This window comes from Trichechus manatus, unplaced genomic scaffold (assembly GCF_000243295.1).
Source record: "Trichechus manatus latirostris isolate Lorelei unplaced genomic scaffold, TriManLat1.0 scaffold00117, whole genome shotgun sequence".
Lineage (NCBI taxonomy): Eukaryota > Metazoa > Chordata > Mammalia > Sirenia > Trichechidae > Trichechus > Trichechus manatus.
This window is the reverse complement of record NW_004444053.1, coordinates 3843113-3862485: the sequence shown is the minus strand read 5'-3', so window position 1 is coordinate 3862485 and position 19373 is coordinate 3843113. Positions and strand designations below refer to the sequence as shown.

The window sequence follows — 19373 nt, the reverse complement described above, 5'->3', positions numbered from 1 at the left end:
CATGTAGAAATTTTTGAAATGGTGTATCTTTGGCTATGTGTATTTTCACCAAAAAAAAAAAGGTTGAGAAGTTAGTGGGTTGACATGTTTTGGGGTTGTTAACCAATGTCATAAACAATATGTGTACTTCTGTTTCATGAGAAACTTTGTTCTGTAAGCCTTCACCTGAAGTACAATTAAAAATAAATAAATAAATAAAAAAGAATAAAAGGGAAATTCCTCAACATAATAAAGGGCATTTATAGAAAACCAACAGCCAACATCATTCTCAATGGAGAGAGGCTGAAAGCATTCCCCCTGAGAACAGGAACAAGAAAAGGATGCCATTTATCACCACTTCTGTTTAACATTGTGCTGGAAGTCCAGTTATAGCTAGATTAAAAAGGTAAAAAGAAAGGGCATCTAAACTGGAAAGGAAGAAGTAAAACTATCCGTATTTGAAGATGATATGATCCTATATACGTGGAACCACAAAAATTCTACGAGAGTACTACTGGAACTAATAGAAGGATTCAGCAGAGTAGCAGGATACAAGATCAACATACAAAAATCAGTTGGATTCCTATACACCAAAAATGGGAATTATGAAAAGGAAATCAGGAAAACAATACCATGTATAATAGCCCCTACAAAAATAAAATACTTAGGAATAAATCTAACCAGGGATGTAAAAGACCTATACAAAGAAACCTACAAAACACTATTGCAGAAAACCAATAGAAACCTATATAAATGGAAAAACATACTCTGCTTGTAGATAGAAAGACTCAACATTGTGAAAATGTCAATTCTACCCAAAGTGATCTACAGATATAATGCAATCCCAATCCAAATACCAACAGCATTCTTTAATGAGATGGAAAGACTAATCAGCAACTTTATATGGAAAGGAAAGAGGCTCCGGATAACCAAAGCATTATTAAAGAAAAAAAGTAGGAGGCCTCACACTACCTGATCTCAGAACCTACTTACAGCCATAGTAGTCAAAACAGCCTAGTACTGGTACAACAACAGACACATTGACCAATGGAAGAGAGTCAGGAACCCAGATGCAAATCCATCTACCTATGGTCAGCTGATCTTGGACAAAGGACCAGATTCCATTAAATGGGGAAAAGGCTGTCTTTTTAACAAATGGTGCTGGCAAAACTGGATGTCCATTTGTAAAAAAATGTAACAGGACCAATACTTCACACCATACACAAAAAATAACTCAAAATGGATCAAAGACCTAAGTATAAAACCCAAAACAATAATGATCATAGAATAAAAAATAGGGATAATGCTAGGGACCTTAATACATACCAGTCATTCAATACAAACCACAACTAACAATGCACAAACACCAGAAGAGAAACTAGATAACTGAGAGCTCCTAAAAACTAAACACTGATGGTCATCAAAAGAGTTCACCAACAGAATAAAAAGAGAAACTGCAGACTGGGAAAAAATTTTTGGCTACAATATATCCAACAAGGGTCTAATCTCTAAAATCTATAGAATACTTCAGCACTTCAATAACAGACAAATAATCCAATTGAAAAATGGGAAAGGATATGAACAGACATTTCACCAAAGAAGACATTCAGGCAGCTAACAGACAAGTGAGGAAATGCTCACGATCGTTATCTATTAGAGAAATGCAAATCAAAACTACAGTGAGATACTATCTCACCCCAACATTACTGGCATGAATCAAAAAGAACAACATAGCAAGTGTTGGAGAGGTTATGGTGAGATTGGAACTGTTTTGCACTGTTGGTGGGAATGTAAAATGTATAACCACTATGGAAAACAATATGGTGCCTCGTTCAAAAGCTAGAAATAGAAATACCATATGATCCAGCAATCCCACTCCTAGGAATATATCCTAGAGAAATAAGAGCCTTCACACAAATAGATATATGCACACTCATGTTTATTGCAGCATTATTCACAATAGCAGGAAAGATGGCAACAAAACAAGTTCCCATCAACAAATGAATGGATAAACTGTAGTACATACACACAGTGGAATACTATGCAATGATAAAGAACAATGATGAATCCACAAAACATCTCACAGTATAGATGAATCTGGAGGGCATTATGCTGTGTGAAATAAGTCAATCACAAAAGGACAAATATTGCATGAACCACTATTATAAAAACCCATGAAAAGGTTTACAGAGAGAAAAAAACAATCTTTGATGGTTAAGAAGGAAGGGAGGCCTGGGGGGGCAGGGAATCACTAACTAGATAGTAGACAAGTCATAACTTTGATGAAAGGAAAGACAGCACACAATATAGGGAAAGTCAGCACAACCCGACCAGGGCAAACCCATAGAAGCTTCCTAGATACATCCAAACACCTTGAGGACCGAGTCACTGGGGCTGAGGGCTACGGACCATGGTCTCGGATATCTGTGTCAATTGGCGTAAAGAAAATGTTCTACATTCTACTTTGGTGAGTAGTGTCTGCAGTCTTAAAATCTTACGAGTGGCCATCTAAGATACATCTTTCAGTCTCATCCTATCTGGAGCAATGGGAAATGAAGAAAACCAGAAACACAAAGAAAATATCAATCCAAAGGTCTTATGGACCACATGAACCACAGCCTCCACCAGCCTGAGCCCAGAAGAGCTAGATGGTGCTCAGCTACCACCACCGACCCCTCTGACAGGGATCACAACAGAGGGTTCTGGACAGAGCAGGATAAAAATGTAGAACAAAATTCAAATTCACAAAAAAAAGACCAGACTTACTGGTCTGACAGAGACTGGAGGAACCCTGGAGACTATGACTCCCAGACATCCTGCTAACTCAGAACTGATACCACTCCCAAAGTCCACCTTTCAGCCAAAGATTAGACAGGCCTATAAAACACACAATAGCACATGTGAGGAATGTTCTTCTTAGTTCAATCAAGTATATGAGACCCAATGGGCAACACCTGCCCAAAAGCAAAGACAAGAAGGCAGGAAGTGACAGGAAAACCTGGACAAATGGACATGAGGAACTCAGGTTGTAAAGGGAAAGGAGTAGTATGCCGACACATTGCGGGGATTGCAATCAGTGTCACAATTTGTGTATAAATTTTTGAATGAGAAACTAATTTGTGCTGTAAACTTTCACCTAAAACACAGTGAAATTAATAAATAAATCCAGTCCAGGTACCCAAAAAAATCTGGTAAACATTTTCAGAAACATAAAGATTAATGGTCAGCATCATATAATAAAATACCATCTCATTTCATTATGACTAATGTTTGCTACTAAGAAAAAAGGAGAAATTAAAATATTTAAATGGAAATTGTGTTTCTCGTAGTAAGTTCCATTCCAGCCACAATGTTTGGTAAATAATCAACTACCTGAGGCTGCATTATCATAGACTAATAAAACCTTTATTGATTAATACTATTTCATACTTAGTCTTTAAATTTAAAAATTACATATCCTAAAGCATTTCCCAAGTTAGCCATTTATACAGGAATTAAGAAAATCGTTAAAACTAGAAGGATGCTGGAACAACTGGACAGCCACATGCAAAAGAATGGTGCAGCCACTTTGAAAAACAGACAGTTCCTCAAATGAATATACCCAAGAGAAATGAAAATATATGTTCACACAGAAATTTGTACATGAATGTTTATAGCAGCATTATTCATAATAAACAATAGAAACAACTGAAATGTCCATCAATGGACAAATGAATAAAGAAAATGTGGTATATCCATACAATGGAATATTGTTTGGCCATAAAAAGGAATGAAGTACTGATGCATGCTACAACATGGATGAACCTTGAAAACATTATGCTAAGTGAAAGAAGCCAGTCACAAGAGACCATATACTGTATGAGTCCATTCATATGAAAGTCCAGAATAGGCACATCTGTAGAAAAAGCAAATGAGTGGTTTCTTAAGGCTGAGGGAGGGAAGACAGGAGGGGTCAGGAAGGAGAGGATGGAGAAGTGATAGCAAAAGGATATGGGCTTCTTGAGGTGATAGAAGTGTTCTAAAATTGACTGTGGTGACAGTTGCACATAACTGTGAATATACTAAAATACACTGAATTGTACACTTTAAATAGGTGAAATGTATGGTATGTGGATTCTATCTCAATAAAGCTGTTTAAAAAATAACTGGAAAGATATGTACCAGTATTTATTGTAGTAATTCTATCTAGGTAAAGATATTATGGGTAATTTTTTCTATAATTTTCAGATTTCAACAATGAATATATTGCTTTTATAATCATAAAACTGTATTTTTTTAAAAAGTCACCTTACAACTGTTTGAGACATTGAAAAAAAACTTTTAAGGCCTTGATACTGTTTGGTCAAGGTTTTTACCATCTTCTTGCTATGATCTACAGATAGTCCCGGACTTACAACGTATTCACGTTACGAGGAATCTCACTACCATCTATTTCTTCTTTTTTTTTTTGGTGGGGTGGGGGTACATCTTGTCATTAGTAATATGTATTACATACAGTGTTGCAGTGTGTAATTTGCTGATGTTATCATTCTCACATGTTCACTAGCAGATGTTTACACGTTTCTAACCCCCAAAGACAAATAAAGATCAGATTTATAAATATACTGATAATAAAAGGCAATAATAATAAAAACTGAAAAAAAAAGTATTTGACATATGTCAGAAATGACTTATAAAAAAGTCTTCAAAACAGAACTCTGTTGTAAGTTGGGGATTACTGTATATCAAAGCCACACATATTAAATCACAAGGCTACCTCTTGTGAAATTTCTGTTTGTCATCGTAGTAGGATTCAGTAATCATTGTTGGATATTTTTCAAAGCCTAATTTTCTATATCCTAAATGCTTACTCAGTTTGGTATAGAATAATATATATGTTTTGTCTTGTATTTCCTGAGGGATAAGCTGTTTTGTCTTTTTCCAGAGAGCTGAGAAATCAACTTCAGTGTTTTCATTGTAATCCTGTAAAAAATAGCCATATATTAATGATTATGTTCGTTGTATATATTAAAGTTATTGTTTTATAGTCCAAAAATACTTAAAAATCAGAATGCAGTTATTTTTAAAAAAGAAAATAACAGTACAGTCTGTATCATTGCTATGATACTTTTTGAGCTTCTGATGTTAAGGATGCACTGGTTCTACGGGTTAATTCAGTCATGAAACGATAAAAGAGGGAGGGTAAAAATCTTAAAGAATTCACATTAAGCTACGGGTATTCTTACATTTGATGCTAGAGTCTGCTACCTCACTGCCTTGGGAAATCAGCTTTCCCAAAACACTTTAACAAGTCAAGGCTGAACTATCTAAAGTTAGCCATGTATGTTCATGGATATTTTTGGTTTGTGTATTTGGACTAATGTCAAATGGAGTGGATAGTGTCTTGGAAAAAACTCAGGCTTGTAGGTATAGGTTTATTAGTAAGAACATTGCTGTGAGCTCATATGTTGATAAGAAGGCTGAACTTGGAAGAGCTATAGTTTCTGAAGATAACAGCTTCTTTGTTACACATTTCTTCATTTATTAGGGGTATTTTTGTTATAGTTACAGTAGGATAATAAAATCTTACAAGAGGGTTTAAGGTGATAACTCCTTGAGTAAGCAGGAATTTTTTTCTTTGTGCAGAGCATTACTTAACTGGGCTAAATACATTTTATGGATATCTTTTAAGGATTTTTTTTTTTTTAAACCTAGCTCTGTAACATCTCACAGTTATTAGTAAGTGGCAAATTTTACTCTTAGAGGAATAGCAAACTCCATATTTTACATGCTTCAGGTACTTGACTGAAGTTTAACTCCTATTCTTCCATTAGGAATCCATATACTTTGGACACTTAAATTATAATAAAACAAGCATATCATATGTTTTTATGTCATCTTTCTTGACTACCTCTTCATTCAGATAATCAGATTTTCAATTTTTCTACCAAAATGAAACATTAGTTTTATGCCTCTTAATCATGTGAAACAAGCTACTATTTTTTAAAGGAAACAAAAACACTCAAATTAGTTCCAGTATTTAATGTAGATTTTATAGGATTTCTTGTATTATAAGGCATATTCTTCTGAGAGTTTTGGTGACAATGACAAATGACTAACGTATTTTAGTAAAAAAAAGTCAATTGGTATGGAGAATTTCTTGCCCAAAGTACTATTTTGCTTTTTGTTTATGCATTAGTTTTTTTATCTCAGTGGATAATAAGTCTATCCTTTTACTATAAGTTTATGTGATCAGTTCTTTTTAAATTATCTGGCCACTTCTTATATGGGAATAACATCTTTATACAGTTAATTTTAATTCACCTACAGTGTGCCGTATATGGTACCAAAAAGTATAATTGTGAAATCATGTTAATTTAAAGAAGTCAGGATTATTTTTAGTATTTAGGCTAAATTACTTTGAAGTTAATCACAGTGCCTGCATTACATGAATAGGCAACACTCAGTATGTTACTGAATTTTGGAAACCCAAAGTGAACCTGTGAAATCTATAGCCAACAAAACTACTTCTAACAACATCTTTATGCTTATTATCCAGCACCCTCTTTCCCCAGTACTCTCCCAAGTGTGGCCAAGTCAGAGAGAACATAATTGAAAATAGAATATGTTATACTTATCAGACCAGAAGATACTCCCATATCACTGCTTGATCAACAATTCAACCCATTCACAGAATTTTAGAGCTGAGAGTTGACCTTGGAAGTCACTTACTATATTCTCATCCAGTGAAGAATCCATTCTTTGGTGACCCTGACAATATTCGTTTATCCTGTTTAACTGCATCTTCCACATTGCTTGTTCAGAGTTTTCAGAGTTGTAATAGCCACAACCAGCTGTGTACCTTGGATCAAGTTGCTTCAATTTTGTGGATGTCATTTTCTCATTTTTAAAATGGTGATATGTATAGTAGCTAACTCAGAGAGCTATTACTTGAATTAATTAACAGTAACATTTATTAAGTGTTCTCAATATAGTTTTTCTAAGTGCTTTATGTGTATTATCTCATTTTATTATAACATGTTAAATGAGATTAATGATTGGAGGATTGTATAAATTACCATCATATCTAACCACTTTAACCATGGAAATATTGTCAGCAAGGTATGGCATTTGGATTTATTGTTTATATATTTCAAAGATAACATTGTAGATGTAACTGGGAGTAAACAGGTTCCTTCAGTGGTTTAAATATTGAAATTCTATCAGTTGAATAATAAATGTTTATTATTTGTAATGCAATAATAATGTTCATGATAGTGCTTAGTTTTTTAAAAACAATTTAATTTTAAATAATATTAGGAAATAAATTGACAACTAATAGGAATATTAATAGATAACTGTTAGAAAAGAGGAAAGTTTTTAATAATTTGGTGACAAAATTGTCATTGGCAATACCATAGTCAAAAAATATTTTCTACCTCTGCTAACCTAAGTTGAAAGGGAGAATCTGTATATTTTCACAAACAGTATAGAGGCCACAATCTGATAGAAGACACTGCTAAGAAATTTATTGGTAATGTGAAGCTTTTAAAATTTAGCAAGTAGACTTTTAACAACAAAATTATAATAATAATTCAATTTATTATAAAATTTTATATTTTTTCTTGCATACCAAAGATTCATTGTGTGATTTTTTTTAATTGATTCTCAGCTTTGACTGAAAGTGCTCAGCATTTGACTAAAATACTTATTTGATTCACCTCTTAATTATCATGATCATCTTGTCCACTGGAGGGCAGTGCTGTTGCCCAGTACCCCTCCAACTCGTTGTTAACCAGTTGCCGTGGAGTAGATTCTAACTAGTGTGTCAGAGTAGAACTGTGCCATACAGGGTTTTCGGTGACTGGGTTTTTTGGAAGTAGAGCTACAGGACTGTCTTCAGAGGCATCTCTGGGTGGATATGACAGAAGAATTTAAAGAACCCTGAGGATAGGATGACAAATAACCTGAATCCATTTCTTTTTCCATCTTTGTCATTGCTTCCACTGTCCATTAATTGTTAAGTGAATACTCATAGCAACCCTATAGGACAGAGTAGAACTGCCCCATAGGGTTTCCAAGGAGCAGCTGGTGGATTTGAACTGCCGGCTTTTTGATTAGCAGCCATAACTCTTAACCACTGTGCCACCAGGGCTCCCTTAAGTGAATACAACAGTCAGAAATAGCCACAACCTATGGGACATATAGGGAGATAGGTTCAACTGCAGCTTATATTAATGTGCCTATTTGTCATTCAAAAAACAGGCACCAAGAACTTCCTCTGTGACAGGTGTTAGGGATACATCAATGAATAAGCCACATTCTTTCTCCTCAAGACTTCATGGTCCAAGCAGAATATAAACATTAAAAAAATAATTGCACCTAAATAAGGTAACATCATTATTTTGTAGTTAGAACAAAAATAACCACAATTCTACTATTTGTTTTCAGTGTAATCCATTTAAGTAGTTAAGAGAAATACTTTTAGTATTTTTTCCTACTGAAAAATGTTATCTAAACAAAAAGATATAGCAAAAGATGTAATTTTAATGATATCCACCTGTCGTTAGTGCCACAAATAATTATAACCATAAGAACTCTTTGAAAGTCTGATGGCTTACACAAATGTTTACATAAATTTTTACAAAATTACATAAATTTTGGCAGTATTTAAATAAAGAATTTGTGAAATTTTAACTTTTTCCAGTGTTTGCTATTGTCATTAGTGATTGGTAACCCAGACAGAGACTTATAAAGAATGCCATTGTTAGGTGCCATCGAGTCAGTTCTGACTCATAGTGACCCTGTGTACAACAGAACAAAAACACTGCCAGGTCCTGCACTGTCCTCATGATCGTTATTTATGCTTGAGCCCATTGTTGCAGCCACTATGTCCTTCCATCTCACTGAGGGTCTTCATCTTTTTCGCTTACCCTCTACTTTACCAAGCATGATGTCCTTCTCCAGGGACTGGTCCTTCCTGATAACGTGTCCAAAGTATGTGAGACAAAGTCTCTCCATCCTCGCTTCTGAAGAGCTTTCTGGCTATACTTCTTCCAAGAGAGATTTGTTAGTTCTTTTGGCAGTCCCTGTTATATTCAACATTCTTTACCAACACCACAATTCGAAGCCATCAGTTCTTCTTTGGTCTTCCTTATTCATTGTCCAGCTTTCGCTCGCATATGAGGTGATTGAAAACACCCCGGCTTGGTTCAGGTGCACCTTAGTCCTTAAAGTGACATTTTTGCTTTTTAATACTTTAAAGAGGTCTTTTGCAGCAGATTTGCTCAGTGCACTGTGTCATTTGATTTCTTGACTTTTGCTTCCATGGGTGTTGATTGTGGATCCAAGTAAAATGAAATCCATGACTACTTCAATCTTTTCTCCATTTATCATAATGTTGCTTACTGGTCCAGTTGTGAGGATTTTTGTTTTCTTTATGTTGAGGTAATCCATACTGAAAGCTGTGATCTTTGATTTTTGTCAGTAAGTGTTTCAAGTCCTCTTCACTTTCAGCAAGCAAGATTGTGTCATCTGCATATCACAGGTTGTTCATTGCTTTTTATTGATTATTTTATGAGATAATCCTCAACAAATATTTTAATGTTCCCCCGACCCAAAGGAAGGTCCTTAAAATTCTCTTCTCATGAGATGAAAGTACTGCTATCCAAGTGACAAGGAAGTTCTTTAGTAAAGCTCATATAACAGTTCACTATTTGTTTTCAATAGGAATATGATGAAGAATGGGCTAAGAAAATTCAGAGTGAAAAGTTTCGCTGGCATAACTCTCAGTGGCTGGAGATGGTAGAGAGTCGTCAGATGGATGACAGTGAGCAGTACTTATATGGTGACGATCAAATTGAGCCATATATACATGAAGGAGATATCCTTGAAAGACCTGACCTTTTCTACAACTCAGGTAAGATGATAACCAAAGCAAAAATCAATAATTTGTGTGCTATAAATAGGGATTTTGGTCTGCCAATTTTGCTCATTCCTAAGCTTTGTAAGAGCTTCTTTTAGTAAATAAATGGTCGTCTGATAATGATTTCAGATGTAACACCTATACACACCAAGCAAACCTATTAACTCACCATTATTTTTTTTCCAGTTTAGTCTTTGATAGAATCTATAAAAAAGGTTATAGCCAGGAAAATTAATTGCTCTTAGAAGTTTATTACTTTCCAGAACATATAACTTAAACTGACATCTTCAACATTTTGACTTCTATTAGAAAATGTAATATTTTTTTCTATTCTTCATTTATTAAATTTATAACCTATTTATGTTTTCTACTATCTTAACAGTTTAATTTTGTCATGATTTTGCTACTAAACTCTATATGATGACTGTTGGAAAGATTTAGACACTTCATATCAACAGTTTTTTCTTTGTAAACTCTGCCAGTGTTTTCAAGGTAGAAGTTAATTTTTACATATACAACCTTATTTATTCTGCCATACTGCCTTTTTTCACAGATTAGTTTGGCACAAAGATTGGCAGATTTTTGCATATTCTGCTTTTAATATGTTTCACTTTTGCCAATACTATCATTACTTTATTGAAGTCATTTAATTAAGGAAAGGAAAGAATTTCTAATTAAAATCTATAGCAGTTTTGAAATAGAAAGTGTTAATTATCATATATTATTAATCTCACCTTATGCCTTTTTCCTACTATGTATTCATTAATGTGTTTTCATAACTGTGGATTGTATAAATATTGCCCATAAACACTATCTATTTTTTTTAAGCTAGTAGGAAATATGTTTTTATATTTGATATAGGTACTTGAATCATGGAAAATCGCTACTATATTTTTTAAATTAAATAGATTTCTTCCTAACTGAGCTTTCCAGTAGTTATGAAATACTGCTTTGTGTTTCAAACCAGATGGTGTAGATCATTAATTTCAACCAACCAGAATGTTTTAGTTGAGTAATGGCAAGCAGCTGTTCCTTACATATTCAGATATTCTTGAGGTAAAATGGTGTACAATATATATGATATGAATTATTTTGTTAATAGGAATCAGAATATTGTTGGAATCATGTTTCCTGCTTTGAAGATTGATAGCTACCTTTCCGTGTAACTCAATCATTAGTTTCATAACCAAGTAAACGATTAACCACCTCACTATTCAACTTTGTTGTTTTACTACAATTAGAATTTTAGAACAGATTTCTAAAAGTTATACCACATTTCCAAAGTCAATTCTGATAAAATTAACCTCTTAAAATGAAAATCAAATATTTTTCTGTGAGATATTTTATAATTAAAATGTATAACTAAAATGCTTTTGTGGAAAAATTATGTATGTTTTTATATACCAAAATTTAGAAACATCTATGTTTGATGGAAGAATAATAACTGTAAGCATTTGGCTGGGTGAAATATTATCATTAGATATTTTCATGTTTTATTGATTTTTTATACCTTTAGCCTAATGTTGCAATAGACATTTGACAGTGGAAATTACATACTATGAGTTTAAGGATATATTTTCCATAGTTTTTTTTATTTTATGAATTATATTACTATTAATAATAATTCATTTAATCTACTAAATGAATCTCTGTAACATCTCATGATATATCCCATGGAATCTAGATAATGTCAGCTTCTTTTATTGTGTGCATTTGTATCTTCAGAAAGATCAATTTGTAATACTGAATATGTGTTTGAATGCTGGAGTCATTTAAGTATTCTTATGAAACTTTAGGCTGCTTCTGATAAAAGCAACTTTCGTAGCTGCTCAGCACGGAGGTAAAACTAAGTGGCCCATCATTCCCTGGGTCTTTAACTTTAAAATGCAATACCATTTGATACTTGCTAGTCATTAGAATCATTTTCAAACTATTAAAATATCAGAATGTATATTTCTCTCTTGCTTTTTTTGCTTAATGACTATTAATATGGTCATATGAAATAAGAATCTAGCATCTTCTTTAGTTACGTTAATTTCTTAGAGTCTAAAATTGTTGTGATTGTAGTCACTGATTAATTTCCTTTTCTATCATGAAAATAAAGCTCTTTGTTTTAGTACTCTTGCTGATAACCGGTAGCCAGTTGCCATCAAATGGATTCCAACTCATGGCAACCCCATGTGTGTCAGAGTAGAACTGTACTCCATAGAGTTTTCAATGGCCTTTCTTCCAAGTACCTCTGGGTGGACTGAAACCTCCAACCTTTTGGTTAGCAGCTGATCGTGTTAACCTTTGCATCACCTAGGGACTCTACTGTTACCCATAGAGGAAGCATAATTTATAAAGCTATATTGCTAGTTCTAAATGACTCAACTTTTCTTATTGTTCGTCATCAATTGTGGTTAATCTTATTCTTGATCTGTGAATATAATCCTGGAATATGAAGCTAAAAATAATTTCTGTCTCAGAATCATTGTAAAATCATAGTTTTCACTTGCTTGTGTGTTTCTGTGCTGAGTTTTATCAGATATAGTCAAATTATAATTTATCATTTTAATCATTTCTTTTTCTCATTTTCTACATTATTGACATCTGTTTTCTCCCACACGGTCACAATTTCACTTTTAGCTAGTTCATCAAAGAGCCCAATATTGTGTTTTGTTCTGACTTTAAGAAATAAAAATAAAATATACTTCAGTAACAATATATAAGAAAATATTAAGTTTTTGTATTGTTGACTTTTATTAACAGCATTTGTAAACCAATTTTTAACTGGTTTTCAGAAATCAGAAAGTTGATAAATTACCTATAATGACAATTAAGTTTGCTTTGGTTTCATTCCTGTTTCAGTATATAGCCCATTTTGTTCCTAAACATCTTTATCACTATTACTTGGAGTGTGTCAGAAAGATGTATTCTATTACTATGGTCTAAAATGTTTCATATAATTTAATAACCTAAATGTATATAATGCTCTACAGCTTACAAAGTGCTCTGGTATATATCATCTCTGTCTTCTGTTTCTTCTCTGTCCTGTATACATGTTGCATGAAATTGTTTGGTTCCTTGTTGCTATCTTTGAAACAACAGCTTAGAGTAGTAGCTTGAGAGGGTTACTCCTGGATTTATCTGGGCTCTGTAATCTAGAATATGTGATTCTTCTTATTTTACTGTTTCTGTAAAAGAATGGATTTTGGATGCAAAATACTGAGAAGCAAATGAATATTTCTAAACAAGTTGAAGTACTTGAAATGAGGCTTTAATGGAATTCTTAAACCTCATTTTAGTGGAGAAAGATTGCTTGCTCATAACGTCAGAGCTGCCTAACTTTTGTCAGGCCGTTAAATGGTACTGTAGCGCAGTGGTTAAGAGCTCGGCTGCTACCCAAAAGGTCAGCAGTTCAAATCCACCAGCCACTCCTTGGAAACCCTGTGGGGCAGTTCTACTCTGTCCTATAGGATCTCTATGAGTTGGAATCAACTGGACGGCAACAGATTTAGGTTTTTTTTTTGTTTTTTTTTTTGTTTAGAGCTCTACTCTAGAAGCTGTACTTTACTGAATGAACTACAGTGCCCTGGGATGATTAAATATGAACTTCAAAAGTATAAATAATTTATATTTTTATCATATTATTAAACTAGTTGTATTCTGGGTTTATAAAATTTCTGGCTGTATCTTTAAACTCCGGAAGTTTTAGTTTGATTTCTATTGATGAGCTCCCAGTTTGTAGTTCCTGGTACATCATAGATCCTTTTGCTACTCATTGTTCCCTTTGAAGACACTGGAAGTTCGTTGAAAAAATGTTGTGAATTTGATCACAGGTTTTCATTTTATTTCTTCCTAATCTAGTTCACTTCAGTAGGTCATGTTTCATGTAATGTGACTTTTTTAACGTAACTCTAGTATCTTTTAATTTGGTTGTATTTATATCTGAAATATTTCTGAGTGTTAAAATCTTTCATTCTACTGGCATGTTGAATACTTCTGCATTTATTTCCAAAGTGGTATACATTTTATTTTGGCATTTTACTTAGCTTTGAGGGCAGTGGGATTTGTTTATTTTTTTGTTTGTTTCTCTAAAATTGGCAGGTTTCTTAAATCCTGATCCCCAGTTATTTGGTTTTAATTTAACAGAATTTGTTGGTTTTTGTGGTCTTAACCTTGTTAATTTTAGCCACACAATCACAAAATCTTGAATCCAAATAAAACTGATTTTTTTTTCAAAGTTTCTTAATTCTCAATCTATGGTATTTTGACAGTTCCCACCATTTCATTTTTTGTAACTTTTCTGTGTTTAGCTGGTTTTTTGATTTATAGAATCTTTAATTTTTAGAGGACATAAAAACTGTACTATATAATAATGACACTTTTAAGGTATCTCTCAAGTATTTTTAAATTTAATAAATAATGAATACTTTATAGTGTTCATTAACAGTAACAAGTAAAGGATACAAGTCATTAATATATGATATGTAATAATGTATACATGTAACAAATGAGTAGTGCAGGCAGTCTTATGGAAATGCAGATCACCTCACTTTCATTTGCCAATTCTATTACTTAGTTTTACCATTCACTCAAGCTTTAATACCCTTACTCCCCAGTCAGATTCATGATTTGAGTGTTACGTATCTTTTAAGACTCAAATCAGGTCATACCTCTGCCTCCCCTCCCCCACCCCAAGTACAGATTTTTTAACATCTGCAGAGCACAGTAATCCCTCTATAGCTTTTACTGCCTCCACTTCTCATTCCATTTCTGTTGCATCATTTATTAATGAATTGTACTATTTATCTTAGGGGTCTTATCGTCTTTCACTTAAAATTCTTGAAATAAGATTATGTCTTGTAATTCTTTACTTCCCACAGAACCTAACACAATATTAGTATGCATGTGGTAGGTGCAGAATGGTCATTTGGTGACTGAACAATGTGCCCACTGTATGCCAGGTTTACAAACAATGTGGGGAGTGTGACCTAGCCAGCATTTATCTTGAGGTCATTCAACATTCTAGCACACTTTCAGAAAAGGAGATTTAAAAGGCCTCAACCCTGTCCAAATAGTTATTACAAAAGCCATATACTAAAAATGTATTTGCTTTTTGCATAGGATAGCCCCCTGAAACCATCACTTAGAGATTTTTTCTTTAGATGCTTTTAATCCTTAATTTACACATAATTTCTATCAAAAACTGGTTATCTGGATACTTAGATTGGAGCAAAAAAGAAACTAGTATTACCCTGCACTAAACTAAAGGCAAGATGGCAAATCCCACCTTTAATGCTAACTTTGTAGTAAAGACCAGCATGATTCCAGTTCCCACCTGGAAATGGATCCAGTCCTCACCTCCCCACTTCTCTATTTTAGTTGCCAGCCACTCTAGGTGGCACTCTCTCATCCTCTGCCAGCCAGGCCTGGATCAGTGAGTGCCAGCCACAAGTACAGGGATCCACACAACTCCCTGCACTTCAGACCAACCGGCCCCAAACCTGGAGTTTTCCTCTCACCCCCTCAGGATACCACCCACAAGTTTGGTGGTTCCTGGCGCCCTAACTTCTGACCTGCTGTCTCCCTCTGCCCTGTGGGTTCTATAATTCATTGGAACGTCTTATAGAATTCACAGAAAGTTATCTATACTTACGATTACCTATTTATTATAACCAGAAAGGATACAAATGAAGAGATGCACAGGGTGGAGTTTGGGAGGGGCCCTGGTGCGAGGTTTTCATTGTCCCCAGGGATGTGCCACCCTCTCGAGCAGATTTTCTCCCCAATCCAGGAAGCCCCAAGAGGTTCCATGTTCAGGGCTTTTTATTGGCTTTGTTGTCTAGTCATGATTGATTGAATCATTAAATATGCATGATTGACTAAATCATGCCCCCCTCTCTTCCTGAGGTTAGCTGACCAGATGTGATCTTTGTGGCCTTCACTCATTTGCACACATTTAAGTGATGCCTGGCTGTTCTAGAAGAAAAAGCTCAATTGCTGGAGAATTTTAAGAGCTGTCTTTCAGGAACCAAAGAGAAATGTCAAATTGAGTTCTTTGTATCACACACTCTAAAATCAGTTATAAATGATAACAAGATTTATAATTAGGAAAAGAAATACTTTATAAGCACAACAAAATAACTCAAAAAGCTTAGTAGTAATACCATTTGGCATAGGTAATATATCTAATAACCCTAGGGTATGATTATATGGTAATTGATGTTTATAATGAAGATCAGTCATGGAATAAATATTTAAACTATGTTTAGTATAGTTTTTAAGAACATTGTTGTGTGCAGTGAAGTGGATTCCGACATATAGTGACCCTATATGACAGAGTAGAACTGCCCCTAGGGTTTCCTAGGCTATAATATTTACAGAAGCAGATCACCAGGCCTTTTCTCCCAAGGAGCTCTTGGGTGGGTTCCAATCACCAGCCTTTTGGTTAGCAGCCAAGTGCTTAACCATTGTGACACCCAGGGCTTAACACAAAAACTAACCCATTGCTGTGGAGTCGATGCTGACTCATAGCAACCCTATAGGACAGAGTAGAATTGCCCCATAGGATTTCCAAGGAGCAGCTGGTGGATTCGAACTGCTGACCTTTTGGTTAGCGGCTGTAGCTCTTAACCACTGTGCCACCAGGGCTCCTAGGGAGTAGAGTATAAAATATGTTTACAAAGATTCCTAACCTCAGTTTGTGTTTGTGTTTTAAGGTCTAGCACTTAAAGTATCGAGCATTGCTTATTTAGAAATTTACTTATTTGAAATAACTAATTCTCTAATCATGGTGTACAAATGAAGATGTCTAAGTAGAACATGCAGGACATACTAGTTTTGTTCTTTACCAACAGCATACTATTTAATGCCTCTTTGCCTTTACTCTTGCTGCTTTCTTAGTGTGGACCATTCTTACTGTTCCTCCCTACCTCACCTCACCCCCTTGTCTTTGTGTCTTTTTTCTCCACAAGACGGTAAGCTCCTTGAAGGCAGAAACTATCTTACTCATCTCTGTACCTAGCATAGTACCTAGCACATAGTAGATGGCCAGTAAATGTTGAATTGTTATGCTGAACTGATATGCAACAAAACACTGAAGTACATATGGTCTTCTGTTCAGACTCCCAGAGAGAATATTATGGCGTGCTAACATTGTTCTTTCCCAATTAAATATCCAGGTTATTTTCTATTATAAAGGGTGGTTTCCTTTCTATTCCCTACAAATTTGTTTCACAGTTTAACATTTTCCTTCTTCCTAGATGGATTAATTGCCTCTGAAGGAGCCATGAGTCCAGATTTCTTCAATGATTTTCACATTCAAAATGGAGACGTAGTGGGGCAGCATTCCTTTCCTGGCAGGTAAACAATTTTTCAAGAAAAATCTAACGTATGGTGTTTGGAGGAAAATTTAATTTCCCTTGTTTTTGAAAAGCCAGAATTGTCTTTATTCCTCATTTCTCTATCTTTTTCATTAAGAAAAAAAAGAAAAAAAACCTTAAATCTTTTCAAGAACAGGTGTATTGATTTTAAATTAATTTATGAAATCGCATTTTCTATGTAAAAAAAATGAAGCTCACAAATCTGAAAAAATATGCTTCATCATTTGGAAAATGCAGTCTGTCTATTGAAACAGAAAATACGTTTGCCAAATTAACAAACACAGATTGTTTCCTGAGTACTATCCAATGTCGGTAAAATATAATAGAAGATGAGAACACACGACATATATTTTAACAATTATTCAGACATTATTGTTTAAAAAGGAGCCCTGGTAGAGCAACAATTAAGCACTCAGGAGAGCAAACCCACCCAGCAGCTCCACAGGAGAAAGACCTGGCAATCTACTTCCATAAAGATTACAGCCAAGAAAATCCTATGGGGCAGTTCTAATCTGTAACACATGTAGTCACCCTGGGTCGGAATCGACTTGATGACACTTAAAAACAACTGTTTAAAAAGTCTTGCTGCTTTGATTAAATTAAAGACTTTTCCTCCCTACAAAGCATTCAAGTAAATTATTTAAGGAAAAAAAAAAAAACCGGATGTGCTAGCATTGTTCTACAATCACAGCAGATAGTCAGCTTCATTACTGGTGTCAGATTTTTAAAGTCTTGCCAGAAAGTGTAAAGAATATTTTCCCCTTCATATCATTCCTAGAGGTGTAATGTTTTAATTTAGGATGACTTGAAATTTTGCGTTAAACTAGTCCAGTGAATACAGTCAGCCCTCCGTATCCAAAGGTTCAGCATCCATGGATTCAACCAACTGTAGATGGAAAATATTTGGAAAAAAAAGAAGGAAGGAGCTCAAGGGCCTGGGGGCAAGGCAGAGGGCAGCACAAGGCAAGACAGGGTGCAGTGGAGGAACAGTATGTGGCTGTAAAGGAGGTAGCTCCCAGGGGGATGGGGCAGCCACACCCCAGCACAATTTGGACAAGTGAGGACACTAAGAATGGGGTTGCAAGCTTACACTGGGTGCTTCTTGTCGTGACCAAAGACCTGAGGACCATGCTTGCGGCAGAGGTCTTGGGTTGGGAAGGAGAGAACAAAGTTGGCAGGCCTGGGACCTAGCATTGTGCACTATGCAGATGGGATGTCCAGAGTCACCCAGGACCTCCTACTGGAAGGAACCTTGGGTAGGAACCTTTCAGCCAGAAGGCTGGATGTGGCTGTCCTTAAAATTGTGCTTTGATCTGACGCCTCAGCGTCTTCCCTCACCTGGCTCACCGTCACTATTCCACTTCAAAGCGAAAGGCTGTTCATTATTGTGCTATGTTAAAAAAAAAAAAAATACTATGCCATTTTATATAAGGAACTTGAGCATCCACGGATTTTATTATCCCCTGGGGTCCTGGAACCAATCCCTCCTGCCCCCCAGGATACCAAGGGATGGCTGTAGATATAATCTTATTTGCCTTTTAGACAATTGATTATTTTCCTTTATATTATTGATTTAATTTCTTCTTCTAAAATTCTTTTAATTAACATAAGCTATTTTCAGATTGAGAAGTCCTGGTGGCTCAGTGGTTAAGCACTCAGCTGCTAACTGAAGGGTCAACGGTTTAAACCCATGAGTGGCTCAGCGGGAGAAAGATGTGGCAGTCTGCTTCCCTAAAGATTACAGCCTTGGAAACCCTATGGGGCAGTTCTACTCTGTCCTGTAGGATTGCTGTGAGTCAGAATAAACTGGACGGCAAAGGGTTTGGTTTTTGTTGTTGTTGTTGTTACTTTCAGATTGGGTGATTTGTTCACGTATTATTTTTTAAATGAAAGAATACAGTTGTGACCACTATGTTATAAAACTTAATGATCACTTGCAATAAGCTACTTTAATCCAATAATAGTAATTATAATTGCTACCGTTATTGATCATCTATTTGTAAAACCTATTTACAAATATTTATCTTACTTATTTTAACCTGCACAGCAACATTTTAAAGCAGATATTATTAAAACCATTTTAGAGATGAAGAAATCAAGGCTCTAAAAATTTAAGTAACCGA

The 19373-nt window shown here is 34.8% G+C and overlaps 1 protein-coding gene across 4 annotated transcripts in view; it reads left to right on the top strand.

The window, feature by feature from the left end:
* Nucleotides 1–19373, top strand: part of KIFAP3 (kinesin associated protein 3) — a 249379-nt gene that overhangs the window by 183169 nt on the left and 46837 nt on the right. For all 4 annotated transcript variants that reach the window (XM_023738447.1, XM_004384098.1, XM_023738449.1 and 1 more), the window contains exons 18-19: nt 9688–9877; nt 17131–17230. In XM_023738447.1, coding sequence (XP_023594215.1) covers nt 9688–9877; nt 17131–17230 — 290 coding nt within the window. The remainder of the gene's footprint in view (nt 1–9687; nt 9878–17130; nt 17231–19373) is intronic.